At 34.8% G+C, this 18,804-nt stretch overlaps 1 protein-coding gene across 1 annotated transcript; it reads right to left on the reverse strand.

The window, feature by feature from the left end:
• Nucleotides 1-349: 349 nt before the first annotated feature.
• Nucleotides 350-18,480, reverse strand: LOC123537948 (semaphorin-5A-like). The gene is made up of 8 exons (XM_045321898.2): nt 17,804-18,480; nt 15,530-15,847; nt 14,871-15,047; nt 13,850-14,026; nt 6,136-6,309; nt 5,741-5,923; nt 4,089-4,131; nt 350-3,754 (listed from the first exon to the last, which is right to left on the reverse strand). Exons 1-8 carry the CDS (start codon nt 17,871-17,873, stop codon nt 3,346-3,348), a joined length of 1,551 nt encoding a protein of 516 aa, XP_045177833.2. The 5' UTR covers nt 17,874-18,480; the 3' UTR covers nt 350-3,345.
• Between the last annotated feature and the right edge of the window lie 324 nt (nt 18,481-18,804).

Consider the following 18,804-nt stretch of genomic DNA (forward strand, 5'->3'; position numbering starts at 1 on the left):
TTGTCTTTCAAATGCGTATTATTATATCACTCGGGCTGCGCCCTGGTGATATAATTCCTTCGCATCTGAACTCCAAACAATGATATATTCAGCGACAAGTCACTAAATGCGATATATTATTCATCGGATACAGTAAAATACTCTGTCAGAATTGACGTACTGATGACGTCTCTACATTTTATACGCCAAAAGGTTAATCGTTTCAAACGAATTTTCAGTCTTACTTATCTAAAATGATAGTCAATTCTGATTGTCCTAATATTAGAAATAAGTGTATTGTTACGTCTGAGGGTAACGATTGCTTGTTACTTAGAATATTCAAGGTAGCAGAAAAACAAAGCAGCAACTGTTACCAATAACAAAGTTTATTATGATAAGTAACAATTCAAATACCTTAAAAATGTTAACAAGTTAAAATCCAGTTATAATACATAAGAATAGCCCCCAAGTCCTGTCCTGGTCAAATTTAAATCCAGTCACTATTAATTCCAAACATTTCATAATAACTCCAGACTGAATTTAGTATAGTCAAAGAATATAACTCCTCTCATATAAAAACTTTTTTTAAAAATCCACAAGGTGAATGTACATGTATATCCATAAAATGTTTTAAAAATGTCCAAACTGGAAATATCTTGCTACTACGAAAAACAAGAACTGTTTTCAGTAAGATCTTACTTTAGGTTCTACCTGACCTCAAACGGCTTCCTATTTGAAACATCATGGAAGGTTCCTTTCGATCAGAATTTGTGACAGAACATTCTAGAACACAATAGAATATAAATAACTTATTGACATACGTAATGTCTCAAAACTAGGTCAGGCTTCACAGTAAACAATGAATCATCAATGCATAAGGGCAAATGACATGCACATAAATGTATATATTAAAAGGATCATTAAAACAGAACATTTATCTGCAATGATGTATTCGTTCTCGTGGATTTTACCAGGCCGGATAACACTCGATACAAGCGCTTCATGGGATCCAGGTCTGGCAATTTCAACTCGAACCGAATACAACATTTCAGATCAAGGTACTGTTATAACTATAAGGATCTTACATGCCTGCCTGTGTAAGACGGGGTTTTCCCTATCCGAGGGACAGTGTGGAATGGAAAACCGAGCGTTAGCGAGTTTTTTTTATCCATGCTGTTCCGAGGGAAGGGAAAACAGCTGTCTTACACAGGCAGACATGTTAGATCATTTTTCTTGCCTATCATGTTCAAAATAGATCGTGGAGACAAATAGGTTTTTGGTATTTCCTGACATTATTTATAAAGTTTATGACGTCACAATGGTACCAATACTATGTGACGTCAACTTAGTGCACGCTATTTTAGACAAGGTTTTTCCCTAGGGAAAGACAGGAATATCTATCCCCGGCGCGTGATCTGATAAATGTATACTTTCCCGCTAGGTAGGCAAGAAAAAGCTATCGTATCGGGTGATTTTGGTGATTTTATATACGAAGATAATAGAGTTTTGTAATACAATGTCTGCTGGAGCTCTTGAAGCATCTGGGTGGTACTATTAGTAAAATTATATTACAAACATATCTATCAGCAGCTCTCTGCTAGTAAGGCTTTTCGGGTAGATGTGTCAGACGACGGGAGGAGAAATACGAGTACTTTAACCGGATTCTTCAACATGTTTTATCTGGTTTGATGAATGTTAAAGAGTTATTTGCCTTTGTTGTTACATTTTGTTGTTTTGTTTGGGTTATTTTTGTAGCTGGGTCCAGTTTAGAACTTGAGAGATCGTAATACCAAGGTATTTTGTGGAGTCGGTTGTTGTTCAGTACCGTGGATGATGTAACGGGATATAATTGAGATTTTGGTTGCGGGTTTATCCCGCTACCAAAGTTGAAGTGTATTTCTGACAATCATAGCATCTTTATTTGATTCCAAATCACATCCAAAGGATATTCATGTGCTAACAAAATAGTCCCATTCATGAACAATGCGGATGAATTATCAATGAACAAGCAGTTCTTATTCAACCTGTATCCACTCTCACTGACCATTTAGATTATATAAGTTCTATCAATGATAAGGTATTCCAGCCCATGGTTACATCACAAGCTGGGTCAGGCAGAGTTCTTCTTAGATATGAGGCACATTAAATTTGTATTTGTTTCTCATTCATGTATATTCATTGACTGGCATTTGAACAGAAAATAAATCTATCAAAATCCCGCAACCATCAGATATTTCAAGGCTTTGATTCTTTCGGGTTATCCTCAGCACTTCACATTTATATGAGTTAAAGTTTATAGCCCAGTCTATTTCTCAAGAAAGCAGAGATAGCTTTGTAACGGTTCAGCTTCCGAGCTTCCGTTCGAGGGTGAATGATTGAGATCATTAACTTTTTCTTAAAGTGGAATTATATGCATTTTTCAAGTAAAAGTCAAGCTTAAATAGATGTGCATGTAAAAAGGATGGAGGAAATTATAGCTTTTAACCCAACATACCAAACTCTTCCTGTTACCAGTACAAAATAATAAGTTTCCAAATATGACTTTTCTTATTTTGACTGGGGCAGTCTTTTTAAAAAACGTCAAAATGCAAGCAGGATTTGCTTCCCTTCTACTTCAGACATTTCAATTTTCAGGTAAGGGAGATCATTGCGCAGAAGATTGAAAAAGATATCTATTATTTTATATTTTTAAAGCATTAACTTCAAATACTAATGCGGCATTATCGTTAATTTAACACATCTAAATGCACAGCAACCGAAAATTGCTTTTATAGAACACTAACCCAAAACACACTATATGCAGTATTAGATGCACATAATGCCACTTTAACACATCATCGTGAACACAGAATTCATCTGGACACAAAATAATTGTCGTATGGCAAATCATGTTCAAATATACATACATGCTATATCTACAGATTATGCTCTCAGATCTATGTGCCGTCCATAGCGTTCTGAAATACTTTTTTCAGTTCAAATATTACATAGTATTTTCCATGGCTGAACATTTCTTGACAGCTGAACAAAATGATTAAAGAGAAACTTTAGACAAAATTCGCGAGTGTGTACTAGTATTTAATAGATTTAGGGACAATTTAACATTAAATGTAAAATTATGTTCATACTATTATTATCAAATAAAAAAAATAGTTTCAAGACGTTACTTTGGCGGAGAAATAATACAGAATAAAGAGATAGACGATATGCATGGAAATGCTATCAAAATTGATTATATGACTGGACCAATAATACGTCAGCAATTCAGATATTTTTAAACAAATTAAGATCTGCTTGATTTGTCACATTGTTTAAAAAGGCAAGACGTTCGCAAATTAACCGGTATGAATGTTCATATGGTGTTTTCTATGTTTTCTTCAAGTACCTTTTGTTACGTCGCGCTGCACGTTCCATAGCGTTACCCGGCATTAAGTACCCGGTACTATCAACGGACATATGTCTAGGGACAGTAAGCATGTTACTGCTGTACGGGTCACTTGTATTTTGATATGCGTTTGAAACCTTTCGGTTTTCTCCTTGTCCGACTTCTGTGCTACTATCAAACACAAAAACATTTTCCTGTATGTTACTATAAGTAACGGTGCCATTTTTAGTAGTTGCGGTCCCTGTTGGCGAGGCAGATTTGGGCATCGTGACGTAAGGGTTATCAATGGTGAGCACGGACATTCTCTGCGATTTTACGTCATCAATTTCGTCATATACGTGAACTCCACTGACACCCTGGCTGGAGAAGGAAATAACAGATTCCTTCTTCCTGAAAATGAAACGTTTTATTTCTGTAAAATTTCACCAAAAATGAATGCAATTGAATCTAACACCTGTCTCAAACAAAATGTCATATTTATACCTGTGTATAACAATGTGACATATGGCTTTATGATCTTCTCGCATAAAGGTTCTATGTTAAATTAAATCTAATCGATAGAAAACTTAGAGACAAAATGACCCATGCAACATGTGAAGATTGATATTAAAACTGAACGGTCTCATTTGAAATATAGTACTTTTACTATAGAAAATTTAAAACGGTGTTCGTGATATTGTTATTATTGCTTGTGGTGCTGAAATGTGGGGACTTTGAAACTTACCCTCTGTATGCGTCCTTCGATGAATTAGATCTTTTAACAGAACCTAAAACAAATAATCATAGTAAATTACATAATATTAGGTATTATACCAATTACACATATATATTAACCTTTACCTTACTTAATTTGTAAAATGGACTGGTCTTTTATTCAATTTGGGCAGCACCATTTATCATTCGAAGGGAATTTCACTGAAAATTACTAACTGAATAGCCATCAATGCAGACCAAAATGAGCCTGAATGGATGTTCAGAATCATCTTCGTTTGTGCAGGTCGCAGAGGCAGAATCACTTACACCAAGCAGGCTGAATGTTAAATGTATTGCTGTCATAAGTGATTTATTGTTTAGGTGAATTTGATTTTAGGGTTAACTTTTCACATCAATTCACATCAGATTGTCGCCGTTATCATGTCAACATAAACATTATATCCAAGTTGTAAAGTACAGTTTTCATCATTTGTGTTAACTTTACAAAAAATGAATGATACGAATACAAAGTAATTGCATTGTATGATTTACATTGACATATATTTAACCGAACGTCTTTAAGAGATGTGAAGCTGTAAATTATCATTTGAGCCGCGCCATGAGAAAATGCGTTTGCGACGATCATAGATCCAGACCAGCCTGCGCATCCGTGCAGTCTGGTCAGGATCCATGCTGTTTGCTTTAAAAGCCTATTGCAATTAGTCTAGAAACCGTTAGCGAACAGCATGGATCCTGACCAGACTGCTGGTCGCAAATGTACTATGTTGGTTTTCTCATGGTGTGGCTCATTTCATCTCTTCGCCTATCTTGGTTGCACAACAAATATAGATTGGAAATAAGCGAATTTAGAATTTTATCAATGTTATAAGCATTGTCCTTTGCTTCAGATTGAGGAGCCAACCTTATATCTATCAGATGTTAAACTAGAAAATATATTAAGATCATAAGAAATAGTCCACTTTTTCAAAACTTACATATTATAGGGGAGTAATTACAATTTTCATAAAAAGTAATAAAACAAACATTTCTAATTGGGATCCAACTTTATGTAACTGGTGCTTTTGTTCATTAGATAAATTTCTAACAGAATATACTAAAATGAAATATTTAGGTTGATTAAATCTGACTGACCATCTTCAGCTATCAATTTCAATTCTAACTGGGAACCAACTTTATGTGATTGGTGCTTTTGTTCATTAGATAAATTTCTAACGGAATATACTAAAGTTAAATAGATATCTATTTAATAAAGGTTGACTTAATCAGATTGACTACCAATTTAAAATCTAATTGTGTTCCAACCTTGTGTTACTTGTATTTTTATGCATTAGATAAATTTTTAACAGATATATCAAAATGAAATATTTCATAAAGGTTCGTTCAATGTCATTGACCATTTTTTAACTTTAAATTTAAATTCTAATTTGGATCCCTCCTAGTATTATTTCAGGCATAGAGACGAGCACCTGGATAGAACAGCCTATCTTCAGTTGGTCAGCAGGATGGCTTCCTGGCCTGAAAGAATTCTACACTCAATGCGAAGTTTCGAATCCTCTGCGATCAGGGGCAAGCGATTTGGCTTTATCTACCCGTATTCTTAAACTAAAATGAGTGTCTGTCATTTGTGTATCATAACGAATGCCCTGTATGCCTTCAACTCACCAGTTTTGACTATTCCTAGCATCTCCTTCTTCCTCTTCAGTTTTGTAACGAGCACGCAGATAACGATAGCTAGAATAAGAATAAATACACCAGCACCGGTTCCCACAATTCCAGACAGCGGAAGCTGTACAGTATGGTCGTTTGCTTTTAGCTTGCCATCTTCGGTACTAGTACCAACATTTTCTGAATAAAATATTAATAAAATAGTTTTGTTGCATTTCACCATGTCAGCATGTCATTTTAATGGAACTTATTTATTTCAGCATTTCAGAATTTACAAAAACATATTTCGCCGATCCTATACGAATTAATACCAAGGATCTACTGATGGACCAAGTATGACAAAGCATTTGAAATTGAACAGTTAACTATGGCACAAAACAAGATTTACTTACTTTCGCATGCCGGTATGGAACAAGTTGTGTTTTCCGTTGAAGAACCCATGCATCTTCTGGCATCAACCTCTTTAACAGTATCACGACATCGTCTTTCGCGCGTCTTAAACCCTGATCCACACGACAAACTGCACGCAGTCCATGGTCCCCATGTCGTCCATTGATCTAATGTCGCTGAGATGAAACATGTGACAGAAGGAAAATTTTCAGGTAACAAGATGTGTACAAGACATAGAATTTAAAATATATGAAAAGATAACGATGAATAAAAAGAAATGTTCTATCAATTTAAAGTATCTGTTTTAAGTAACAATATGATTCTCTATTTTCGACAAAAACTCACCAAAAAGAAAAAGGGCGACGATGATTATTAGGGCTGTCATCGACAGAAACGATATCGATGTATCAACGATATTTTTTGGTCGATCGATTATCGATTCCCATTTTCAAAAATCGATATTTTACAGAGAGAAAAAACAACTGTCTGGATAAACACTCAGACCCTCTAAAACAACTTTTTCTGCCTGCAAAAATGTGCCGAAAGTAACGGAAGTTGTCAAAAAAGGCCATGTCAAAACTTGTACCGTAGCAGTCTTTTCCCACTAGCCGGCACTACCTATATGGGTAGAAGTAAAAAGGGCTCAACTTCAGAATCTATTTGCAAAAAGTTACGTTGTCCTGTCTTGAAAGGTCGCTTCGTTGTTTGTGCATGTAAAAACATAGAGTATATATACTGTTTCTACGTCAGTCTCGGCTTTTTACTTGTTCGCGTATAGCTGATCACTCAGTAAAAGGTACAGAATTTAGCTAGTTCCCGTAACAATAACAATCAAAGATGGCCGAAGAGGAAGCCGTCGCCGGCTTAAATAGTGGAAAAACAGTCAAAAGACGGAAGGAAAAGCTTTGTTTTGGTTCGTAGAAACACAGGGTGTTGCTTAAACATGCCTTTCAGTACAACAAACAAACAGTCAAACACTACAAATTTGAGGCCCATTGAAAACTTGGGCAGAAGTTAAAAAAGAAAAAAAACAAAAAAAACACGCGGTGCCAGTACCTAATCCGAATGTAAACTTGTGCAAGGTAAAAATTAAGACAGGGTATGAAACAGGCTAAAAATAAATAAAAACATTGTAAATAAATAAATTAATTAATTTAATAAATAAATAGATATCTGTGGAAGAGAAATGCAGAATTTTAGCTGTTTGAAACCCAACTCCAGTGCCTGGTATTATAGTTTACTAGGTTGTAAAGTAGGATAAATGCAAAAGAGGAGTGAAGGCACAATGAAGATCTATAAAAGATTTCATTAATTTTCATTTATTTTATTTATTTCATAGATACAAATACAACACAATCAAACAGTAATATAAAAAGCAGGCAAAAAAAAAAGACATAACATTAACAAGAAGGTATATAGCATGCCCATAAACAAAGAGATTGTTAATCTAACTCAATAATCGATATATCGATGTATCGTCGATATTTGTCTTCCGATATATCGGTATCGTCGATATGCAAAAGACCCAATCAATGACAGCCCTAATGATTATTAAAAAGAAGAGGAAGCGAGAGAACTGGAGCGAAATAAGTATGAAGATGGTGGTAATAATAACTAGTAGGGGAATTCTGATGTAAAGAGGTGGAGTTCGAGGAAGAAAATTCTGACAACGAAGAATAGAAGGATAATGATGATGTGGAACAAGGTACTTTGATTTGGTTAGTACATTTTGAGTGTACATGTACACAATTATTCATAAGACCCGGTTTTTGTTTTAGATGCTGATTTGTATAGTTTTCAAGTTGAATACATTTGTTGTTTTGGCTGTTTTTCTTTAAACAGATTAAGAGATCTTTGTATGTTACATGATCATCTGCGTTGAATGTAGATGGTTTAATCTGAGCTTTTTTCTGGCTGTTCTTAATGATTGTTTCGTTTGAATAAAGCTTGCAGAGCGTAAGTGTTAAAATACTAGCACTATTTTGTTTCTCCACACTTGCGTATATGTGATTGAACTTCTTGTTCAAGCAGATTTAACTAACTTATATGTAAATAATGAGTTTTCTGTGCGGTATGACACGGTTAGTAGTAACTTGATCTGGGATGCTGTATTCGACTCGCTTTTTGCCAGGTCGGATCACAGATCTAGCTACTATCATAATGACAATTTTATTATGCACCTCCACCTTTTTGTTTGTTGTAGGCTGATCACTACCAAATAGAATGTAAGCTTCCGCTGGTCTGTCACAAGTAGTCCAACTATAAATAGTACTAATCTTTTTTCCTTTCCTAGTTCATTTTCTCAACGGCAGCTTGTTTACTTTTACCCTACCGCGTTTCAGTATGTATCACTTTGCATTCTATAGAAATCGGCATGTTCCTATCGCATTCTATGTAAAAATGGCGGCGTAAGAATCTAATGTTTTGAATTATTTTGCTAATGACAGACAAACTTGTATCCCTCATAATACTTTTCAGAATTCTAATATGGCGAATTTTCAAAATCTAATGTGTAGCACTGATAAAAACAACTTGATTAAGTTAGCTCAATTTGTTAAATTAATAATGCTGAAATTTTAATGAACCATCTTCCTTATATATTTCAGTTAGCTGTAACTAAAATCTTTGACACTCTGCAGTTAATATTTAGTTAGTATGTTGTAATCATGGTTATCCTGTATTATTACTGTCATATGCAGATTTACTGTATGTAGTGAATTCGGTAAACATGAATAATCCAAGCGGTAGCCTTGAATATAGTTATTTGCAAAATCTTTATGAAGTTTTGTTCTCGACATGTTTTGTCATATCATTTGTCCTATGTTTGTATTCTCTTCTGCCCTTTCGGGCCATGAGATCAAATAATAAACTTTGAAACTTTGAAACTTTGAAAAGAGAAATTGAAAGAAGCGAAAAGGAGTAAATTTAGCGGGTTGTATTTACCGAACTGTAGTTTTCTTATACATGTATAAAAGTTAACACCCCCTTTTCTTTTTGTTTTTCTAAAGTAGCGATATAGTTCTTTCTGGGAATATAAGTCTCTGAAAATCTGATATGGTAGAAAATGTCGAAAACCCGTTTTAAAGTAAGTGAATTTCATATAAAATAAAGAACAGCCGGATTTAGTGGTGTTCAGCCTGTAGTGTTATCGAACGAAAGTCGATGTTAAAATAGAATTGAGTATAATTTTTGTGTGCGCTATTTATAGAACTGTGTCAAGTCATTCATATTACAATGTAAATGAAAGTGGTCTGGAAATATACAATACTATTGTGGCATATTTCTGCATATGATAATCATAAAGTTTTCATGAAAAGTTTATGAACTTTCGCGAAAAAACAATACTTTTCGCGAAAATTTGAACAAACTTTCGTGAAAGTAGGAGAAAGTTTTCGTGAAAGTTTTATCTGGTTAACGAGACAATATGTCAAAGTAGTGCCCTGAACTACATAAAGATAACCCAATAGTCCCCTCTACGGAATGAAGTGTGTTATATGCACCTCAATCCCCGACCACCACCCCTAAGAGTGTCTTGAACTTATAGATATTTAATTATAACATTCAGATGGGTTTCAAAATCATCGTATTTTTTTAACTCCCTTTATTATTTCTGTTCATTCCGTATTTGTTATCGTATGCAGTAGTTGGCACTATCGTGAATTTTTTCCACTTAGATTCTTTTCGTGAAAAGTTTGTAAATGTTCGTGAAAACTCTATACATTTTCGTGAAACTTATCTGGTTATCGTATGCAGAAATATGCCACCATACAATACAAAATGTACAATACGGTTTTATCTGCCTGTTCGTATTTCCTTGTGTAATACAAGCAGCATTAATAAAGAATTTATATAGGCATATGAAAATAATAATTAGGAAATGCCTACGTTCTCGTGAACAAGTAAAATACCAAGAAAATATTGCAGACAACTAGAAAAATACAACTGCTTGCATTTATTTTAAGGGTAAAGATTAGCCATGAGCAAACAGCCTCCATAATCCAAGTTAGTAATCCACGGCGTCATCTAACTCCTGGGGAGAAAGGAGAAAGATGTCTACTGATAAGAGGATTATGTCACAGAGTAGCAAGACAAAACGGTGGATCATAGGGGAGAACATTCAAATGAGGCAAACATGAATTTTGCATCTAAAGTTATCAAGTGGCAATAAATCGATTAATAGTCCTCAGTAATCTGATTTGATCATTAAATATGCCTTCTTCTGATTACAAAACTAGATTGCAATTATGATTATTTTATGATACCTTTAAGATTACTTTTTGTTTCTATTCTGTTTTGTACCAAAAAGATACTTAAATAAATGGATACATAATTTTAGAAAAATATCGACACTTTCCTTTGTATGCTTAATTTTCACACCATTTCATGGATTATGATGTATTTTTTATCTGTTAAGAAATGGTCCAGTATTTATTGATACAACGGTTTTATCAAAAAAAGCTGTAGTCAGATTATAAATATTAATATAAGATAATCTTTTAATATCCTGTCCATGGGTTTTAAACAATGTACAATGTAGCAGTAGTCCCATGCCTTTAAGTCCTCCTGGTGCAATACAGAAATATTGTGCCAATAACATTTACTGGAAAGGTCACTGTGGATACTACAATACGATCTAGCAATCGCTACTACTAGACATTTGCGAATTAAGTCTACGTGGACTGTGAACACCTAAGACGATCGATTTTTCAAGGGGACCGTCTCAACATGATAATTTTAATTTATGTTTGGTAGGAAAACATTCCTATAATGATGGTAAGGTCTGGCTCATTAAGTCACCGAATAGGATAAGATTTGGATTTGTCTTTCCGTCCGACTGTTTACCAGATAAATGTTTTGTTATACATATCGCAAAAAGTATTTGATCTAACGTCATAACACTTTCCTGAAATATTCTTTAATGTTATAAGTTGCGCATCTGCGACAAAGTTGAAAAGATGAGCTAATCTGATAGAAATGTATCCGTATTCCATCGTCGTCGTCGTCCGACATGAAAAATATCTAAACTGGGTCAGCTGGGATCAAAATGTAGGTCAGTAGGTAAATCATTGTGAAAACTGTAGAAAACATAATAGCTTGCGTCTCTATTCCTCTGTTGTTATTATACGCCCGATGGGACGTATTTTGGGATACCAAATGCGTTAATCTGGCCGTCTGTCAGTCTGTGTGTCCGTCTGTCCGTTAGCAATTTCGTGTCGACTCCGCTCTGTAACTGGTGAACCCCTTAAAGGATTTTAAACAAACTTGATACAAATGTTCTCCAAATCAAGACGACGTGCACATCGCCTGTATCAGGTGGCTCGCTTCAAGATCAATGTCACACTGAGGTGTCAAGGTGTCAAGGTCATATGACTTTGTTTCGTGTCCGCTCTGTAACTCTTGATCTGTTTCAGGGATTTTCAAGAAACATTGTACAAATATCCACACATCGAGACGCATGGTTTGGGTGGCTAGCTTCAAGGTCACTGTCAGACTTAGGGATCAAAGGTCATATAACTTTTTTTCAAGTGCGATGTGTAACTCTTGAACTGCTTGAAGGATTTTAAAGAAGCTTGGCACAAATGTTCACCACATTGAGACGACGTGCAGAGCGTATGGCTCGCTTCAATAATTTTGGCGATATGTGTAGCATACATCTCTCTGATGGACAGAAACACAGAACAAGAGCTTTACACAAGACAGCGCGCTCGACTTTTCTCAGTGCTTGACACTGAATTAGAGCTTTGCCAGTAAAAAATCCAATTTAAAACGGACATAACTCTGTCAAAATTCAAATCAGAGTAATGGGGATTGTTTCTCCGCGTGTAGACTTTATTTTAAGTTTCAAGTCAGAAGCTTTGATAGTAACAGATATATTTGACTTTATCTAAACTTTTAACAAAACATTCTTAGTGAAAAGGGGGCATAATTCTGTCAAATTCAAATCAGAGTTATGGAGATTGTTTTCCATGGGTAGACTTCTACAGTAAATAATTGTTTTAAGTTTCAAGTCAATAGCTTTGATAATAACAGAGATATTTGACTTTATCAAATGCTTAAACCAAAAATTCTAAGTTAAAAAGGGGCATAATTCTAACAAAATCCAAATCAGAGTTTTTGGGATTGTTTCTCCTGGTGAGGCCTTTGATGTTGAATAAGTACTATAAGTTTCAAGTCAATAGCTTTGATAGTAACAGAGATATTTGACATTATTAAAAACCAGATAGTCTAAGTTAAAAAGGGGCATGATTCTATTAAAATTCAAATCAGAGTTATGGGGATTATTTCTCCTGGTGTAGACTTTGATAGTAAATAATTATTGTATGTTTCAAGTCAATAGGTTTGATAGTAATAAAGATAATTGACATTATCAGAAACTTTAACCAACGGCGACGCCGACGTCGGAGCGAGTGCAATAGCTCTACTTTTTCTTCGAAAAGTCGAGCTAAAACAGGCACATCCGAATTTATATCACCTACCGCATAGTGATGATATAATAACCCAAATCATATTGTCGTTATAAACCCTTTTTCTTTCCGCGCATAATATAATCAAATTATGTTGAGACGGTCCCCTTGAAAAATCTATCGTCTTAGGTGTCCACAGTCCACGTAGACTTAATTCGCAAATGTTTTTTAGCATGTATGCTAATTTTTAATTCCATGTTTTACTGGGAACATTGCAAAACATTGGCATCTGGATATATCAGATCAAGCTCAAATTTAGTAATGTTATTAGAATAGGCATTGCATTATTGAAATGATAACACATTCTTAGCTCTGTGTTCAGCCTTTTAAAAAAATGAAAGTAATCAGGTTGCATAAAAACAATAACACATTCTCAGCTCTACGTTCAATGTGTTATTTAAAAACAGAAAGTAATCAGTGGTCACAAGATGATCATTACTTATGATTATGATTACTTTCATTGAAAATAATCATAATAAATCGATTACTTACACATTTTGCAATAATCGTGAAGTGACAGATTTCTTAAAAGTGCAATCATTTATTTAGTCGATCCCATATTTGTAATGAGGAGAGAGAAAACTAATATGAAATAAAGAGTGAAAAAAGAATGAGAACTTTAATGAGAAGAATAAAAAATGAATTAAGAGCAGAAAAACAATGATATCAAAAACATGTTGAAGATAATGCGTAACATACTGAGGAGGAGGAAAAACAAGATTCTAACAGAGCAGAAACAGAATGAAAAATATCAAAAGGGCACTGATTAAGAGTAGAAAGGGAAAGATAAAATTCACTAATAAAGAGGTGAAAGAGAATGAAAAAATCAATAGGGCACTGATAAAGAGTAGAAAGAGAAAGAGAAAAAACACTAATAAAGAGTTGAAAGAAAATGAGAAAGACAGAAAAAATAGTAATAAAGACTATGAAGAAAATGCGAAATATTATGCGGATGAGGAAAAGTAGGATTCTAACAGAGTAGAAAAAACAATGAGAAAGATCGAAAAGACTAAAAAACAGGTGAAGGAGAATGAGAAAGAAACTGAGGAGATAATTTTTAAAAAAGTACTAATAAAGGGTAGAACGAGTATGGCAAAGATAAAGAACACTAACAAAGAGCAGAAAGAGATTGAAAAAGATAAAAATTGGCACTCATAGTAAAGATGATCAGCAGAAAAAAATATATCAAGATAATGAGGAAGAGAAATAGGTGGCTACTGATGTCGACGACGGTGATGATAATTAAACTTACGTTGTCTAACATTTATGCAAGGCGTCATAGAACACTCTTTGTTTTCATAATAATCCCCGCTGCAATGCTCAGTCGAAGCTCTTTCTACTTTATTAAGAAGACAATAGCGTTGTCGATCATGTCTTCCGCCTCCACATGTCAGACTGCAATCACTCCAATGACTCCAGCCAGACCATTCTTTCAAAATAAAAAAAAAACTTATATGAGTATTGGTATTTGAAAAACGAAGTTAAAAAACGTACTTGGCATGTATTACAAAATAAAAAGACATGAACAACAAAACTATTGACTATGCTGTTAATAATAAACACTAAAAAAACTAGTGAGTCTGATACAAATGACGTTATTACAAAGTTCGGGTTATTTTAAACGCTACAGAGTTCGTTTCCTTTGTCGAACATTCTCAGGCTATCACTTTACATCACGTGTTGCAATAAAAAGAGAATACCTGCCTTTCATAAGCATATATAGCCGATTTGGACAGTCGAGTACAGTAATACATTTTATATAGGTAAGTCTAATATGACTAACAATGCTTTAATCATCAAAACGGTATTATGTTGACGTCACGTCACGTGATATTTGGCGCCATGTACGCATCGAGAAATAGAGCTTTCAAATTTGATCGTTTCTGTTACATGTAAATAAAATAACTGTCTTAATTAATTTACACACACACACGGAGTAGGTTATTAGCTGTGCAGAATAATTCGCCATCATTTGCGCCCTAACGGAACTATTCCCCAGACGTTTTACCATTTCCGGTCCTGACGTGAATAAACAAAAATGCGTGACAACCTTCCATTTGGCGCCACACATGCACCAAAAAACAGTTCTCTTATATCTTATCCAAATTTTACAATAAAAGATATATTAGAATCGAAATGATTTATAGCAAAACTGTGTTTGAACACTATTTATACACTGTGCCCTTGTGAAATTATTACGCCCGACGTATAGTGTTCAGACAGGGGTATGCTATGAATTATTTCTCGAATATTTATTGATATATTTCTCGTACCATAAATCTGTGTCTCGCACTGTTTGTTGTCTTCGCATGCTTTTGTTTCACGATTATCTCCATCGTAACAGAATGTTGGAATGGAACATTCTCGCAAACGTACCCTAGTTGCTGCACCACAAGTCTTGTCACAACTGGACCAGTCTCCCCAACTCAGCCAATATCCAGTGCTTGGCCCTACGAAACAATGTTAATTTAGCACTAAAATTGCACATCGCTATCATTCTTGTGCGAAATCCTACGAAGGCTAACTTCCAGATTCAAGTATATCATGATAATTCATACAAAGAAAAAGACAATAACATATTAGAAACTATTAAAGAATATATCTATGGTGGCATATTTCTGCCACGGGATAGCTAGGTAGCTATGGTGATAATACTGTAAACTTACTAGGAAATTCTTTTCCAACAAACCATAATATTTTCCAGATATTTTTATTTGATTCCTGAAAATATTTTAGCGCGGAATTTCGCGTAAGTGCTTGAAACTGCCACGAGATACTTGATAGCTATCACGATAATATTCTTAACTTTCCAGAAAAGATGTGCATTTCTTAAAACATTATCGCAATAAATTATTGTTTTCAAGATATGCTTTTCTATTTGTTGAAAGAATAATGGACCTCACCTTCAAGAAAACTAAAGGAAATCACTTACTATCTCTCAACACCGTTAACTCGAATTTTCTCCAACACAAATCCGGGCTTTGTCCACCTGGCTTCACCAGGTAAGTCCCCTCATCGCTGTACTGAACACGGTGAAGAGTGAATAACAATGTTCCGTTGCTAAGCAACATACTAGTGCTTCGATCTGCATACTTGCTGCCAATAGGAGTGTGTGACATATTGTATACCATGACGACATGGTTGTTAGTTGGATCGGTCAAACTGTACCCACCACATTTGGATACGTCGGGCAGGTGGAAGTGTATGGCTGAACCAATCCGTGCGCTTAAGTCTACTGCGTCCCCTTTGGCTGCAAAAGTTAACACAGAATGTAATGATCTTACACTTCAAACTGTACCAAATTATTTTAATCAGTAAGTCCCTTCTCAAGTCACCAGAACGGATACGATATGACCTTGACCTCAAAATGGGACCTTGGTCGTAGAGATTGGGCCTTAGTCAATAAGAATTGACCCAAGCTTACCCTGTTCCGACCTTTTAAGTCAAATGGGTGCACATGCAGGACTGTTGGTCTCTGTTCTATAACTCCCTTCATGGATATAGAAGCTTTACGTGTGGAGTGTCCACTTTCGTTGTTTTACCGACCGGAAGCGAAAAATGACATTAGTTCTAGGGACATGGGACTTATAAGACACTGATCACTTGTCTGAAAATATTTCACAATCTCTATGTGTAATAAAAAGTAACAGGATTCGAAATATGGCGTATTCATTATATGATTTTAACCTTTGAAATATAACATGGGCTTGCAGTAAAGCAATACTGGTTGTGGTCCAAAGATATATCATCCTTTCGTAAGCCTCTGATATGGCAGAGAGGAAATCTTTTAAATAAATAAAGCTGACTCCGTTCTTTAATATGCTACTGAACCTTTTGGAAGTCATAAAGTGCATACATATGAAATCAGAAAGCTTTGTTTGTTTTATTGAGCAGTAGTTGATCAATTAAATTGACGGTATGGTAAAGCTTTCGGAATTTGATGTATAAGAAGTGTTTAATTGATATGAAGTGTGGTATTTCTAGGAGACACTTAGGCAAGATAGTTCAGAAGGCCCCCACGCGAATGACCAAATGTAAACTGCGGTTCGGTTCGTGTGCAACTATTGTAGTGTCTGCGAGAAAATGAAAAAAATTAAGGATATATATCAAACAGTGAATGTCACGTTCCAAAAACGCAGCCTCTCAAAAGCACGAGGATAACAAGAACAATTAAAGGAACACAGTGAGAAAATGCAACACTTTACATCAAATACCTCACTCTAGACACCACAGATAATAAACTAAAATCATAATCTCAGGCCTCTAGCGCAGGTCAGTTTCAAAGAAAAATACCACAACTATGAAATAAACAGCAAGTCAACAACACAGAATTAGACAGAGAATATCTGTATGTTTGAAATATATATGCGTCGGGATATTAAGTTATGCACAAAAGTTTAACGTGAAAAGCATGTAATATAACGCAACTTTGCATCGTTTGTTGTCAAAGCACGTTTGCTATACATTGTCCGCCCCTTTTCCCCCAATACACTCTAGTATGCGGGGCTTTAATGATTATCTGTCACTTCATGTTAGTAATAAGCACTATGTCTGAATGTCTCTTTGGAGCCAAAATGCAGTTGGTTTTTTTTCTCGGCGACATTGTTTGCAGTCTGGATTGCCTTCTACCTGTTAGTCGTAGTACCTCCAATACCCAAGGTTGCCAGCATTTTCCGAAGAGACAGCGCAAGGAATAATCTTGAATCTACATGTACTAATTCCACTGGAAAAAGCCACGCACTTCATTGGTCGAGTTCATACATGATTATCTTGAGAGGAATAAATCAGATCTGTAGACATTTGCAAGGTCCAACAACAGTACTATTAGGTTTGTGTTGTTGTGTGCCTTTCTGATGCGCTGTGTTTTAACAGATGTACACGTGTGTCAAAGGCACCCTAGTAACCAAGGGACACATCTCTTTTGGACTGAGATATTGATAAAATTGTTGTTGCTGGTACCAGTAAAATATGTAGATATCTTCTTTGGTTTCAATGTCAGTATGTCAGTGTATGTTAACTATGTAAAACTTAATTTGTTTAAAACGTTATTTAACAGAAAACTTTAGTTTGTGAAGTAAAGCGGCTCTACAATTTACATTTTAAAGCTGTTACGCACAAATTCACAGATCTATATTTATATATATATCCCATGTTATTAATGCTCTACCAAAATTCATTACTTACAAAACAACACAAAAGACAATACCTGTATGTAGTCCTGACAAAGTTACTTCCAATAAAGCAAGTAGAAACAATTTTCTTTTGACTAACAACATGTTCTGTTGTCAGAACTTTAACTGTGCGCGAAATGTTCTTGTCGCATAAGTTGCAAGTTCAAAATTGCCGAATAACTTGACCTCTTGTGTCGAATAACTTGGTCTCTCTATCTTAAATGTTTTTAGCATTAATACGATATTAAATTTGCAGACTGTTGGTAATGCATCACTTAACCGATGCATCACTTGTCGCTTCATTACAACAGAATGTTAGAGACACACTAAGCATTGTCTTAAATATCAACAACTCCAAAATGACTGTGTCACATCACACGTGTTTTAGCATAGCTATTAGCGAATAAAGTTGTATCAATTAAAAGATATCCGGTATCGTGTCTTAAATGTAAAGAACTTCAAAATCTCAGTACCCTAATTCTGAAGCAGTGCCTAAGATTATGAAAGTTTCAGAATGTCAGATCTGGCACATAATTTTGAATCACTTCTTATCATTTTTCTTTTATTTGTGTCTTGTAATGCACAAGTATAATTCTTTAAACACACAGCACATGATATATTATCACATAGAAAAGTTATACATACTAGTAATCTAAACATTTACACAATGACCAAACAAACAGAATAGGTATATTTTCTAACTATACTAAACTTTGTTATATCTATCTTTCTATCTAACACCTTCCTGTGTATTAATTGCCTTTATTGTTTCTTTTAAATAAGTTGTGAGTGTTTTATTCTCTATTTTTAATCGCCCCTTTTTATATTCTATACCATGTTTTCACAGATTTAAATTCCGTTTCAAAAGCACGGTATCATTTTCATATAGTTCGGCTTTTCAGGAGGATTATTGTTAGTTTTAGGAGGAAGATGTAGTTACCATTGGTATAGTGAAAACTGTACTTAACACCGGTCCAAATTAAAGGTGAGTACAGTAAACTCTGTTTACAAAGGCCACTACTTTTGCCTTCCAGTC

Source organism: Mercenaria mercenaria, chromosome 18 (assembly GCF_021730395.1).
Source record: "Mercenaria mercenaria strain notata chromosome 18, MADL_Memer_1, whole genome shotgun sequence".
NCBI lineage: Eukaryota > Metazoa > Mollusca > Bivalvia > Venerida > Veneridae > Mercenaria > Mercenaria mercenaria.

Bases quoted from the DNA above. Each gene is read 5' to 3' on its own strand.
- LOC123537948 (XM_045321898.2), bottom strand. From the start codon at position 17,873: ATGTTGTTAGTCAAAAGAAAATTGTTTCTACTTGCTTTATTGGAAGTA. The intron at 15,848-17,803 runs GTATTGTCTTTT...TAACTTTTGCAG, and splicing joins TTTGTCAGGACTACATACAG to CCAAAGGGGACGCAGTAGAC. The intron at 14,027-14,870 runs GTACGAGAAATA...TTATTTTGAAAG, and splicing joins GTGCGAGACACAGATTTATG to AATGGTCTGGCTGGAGTCAT.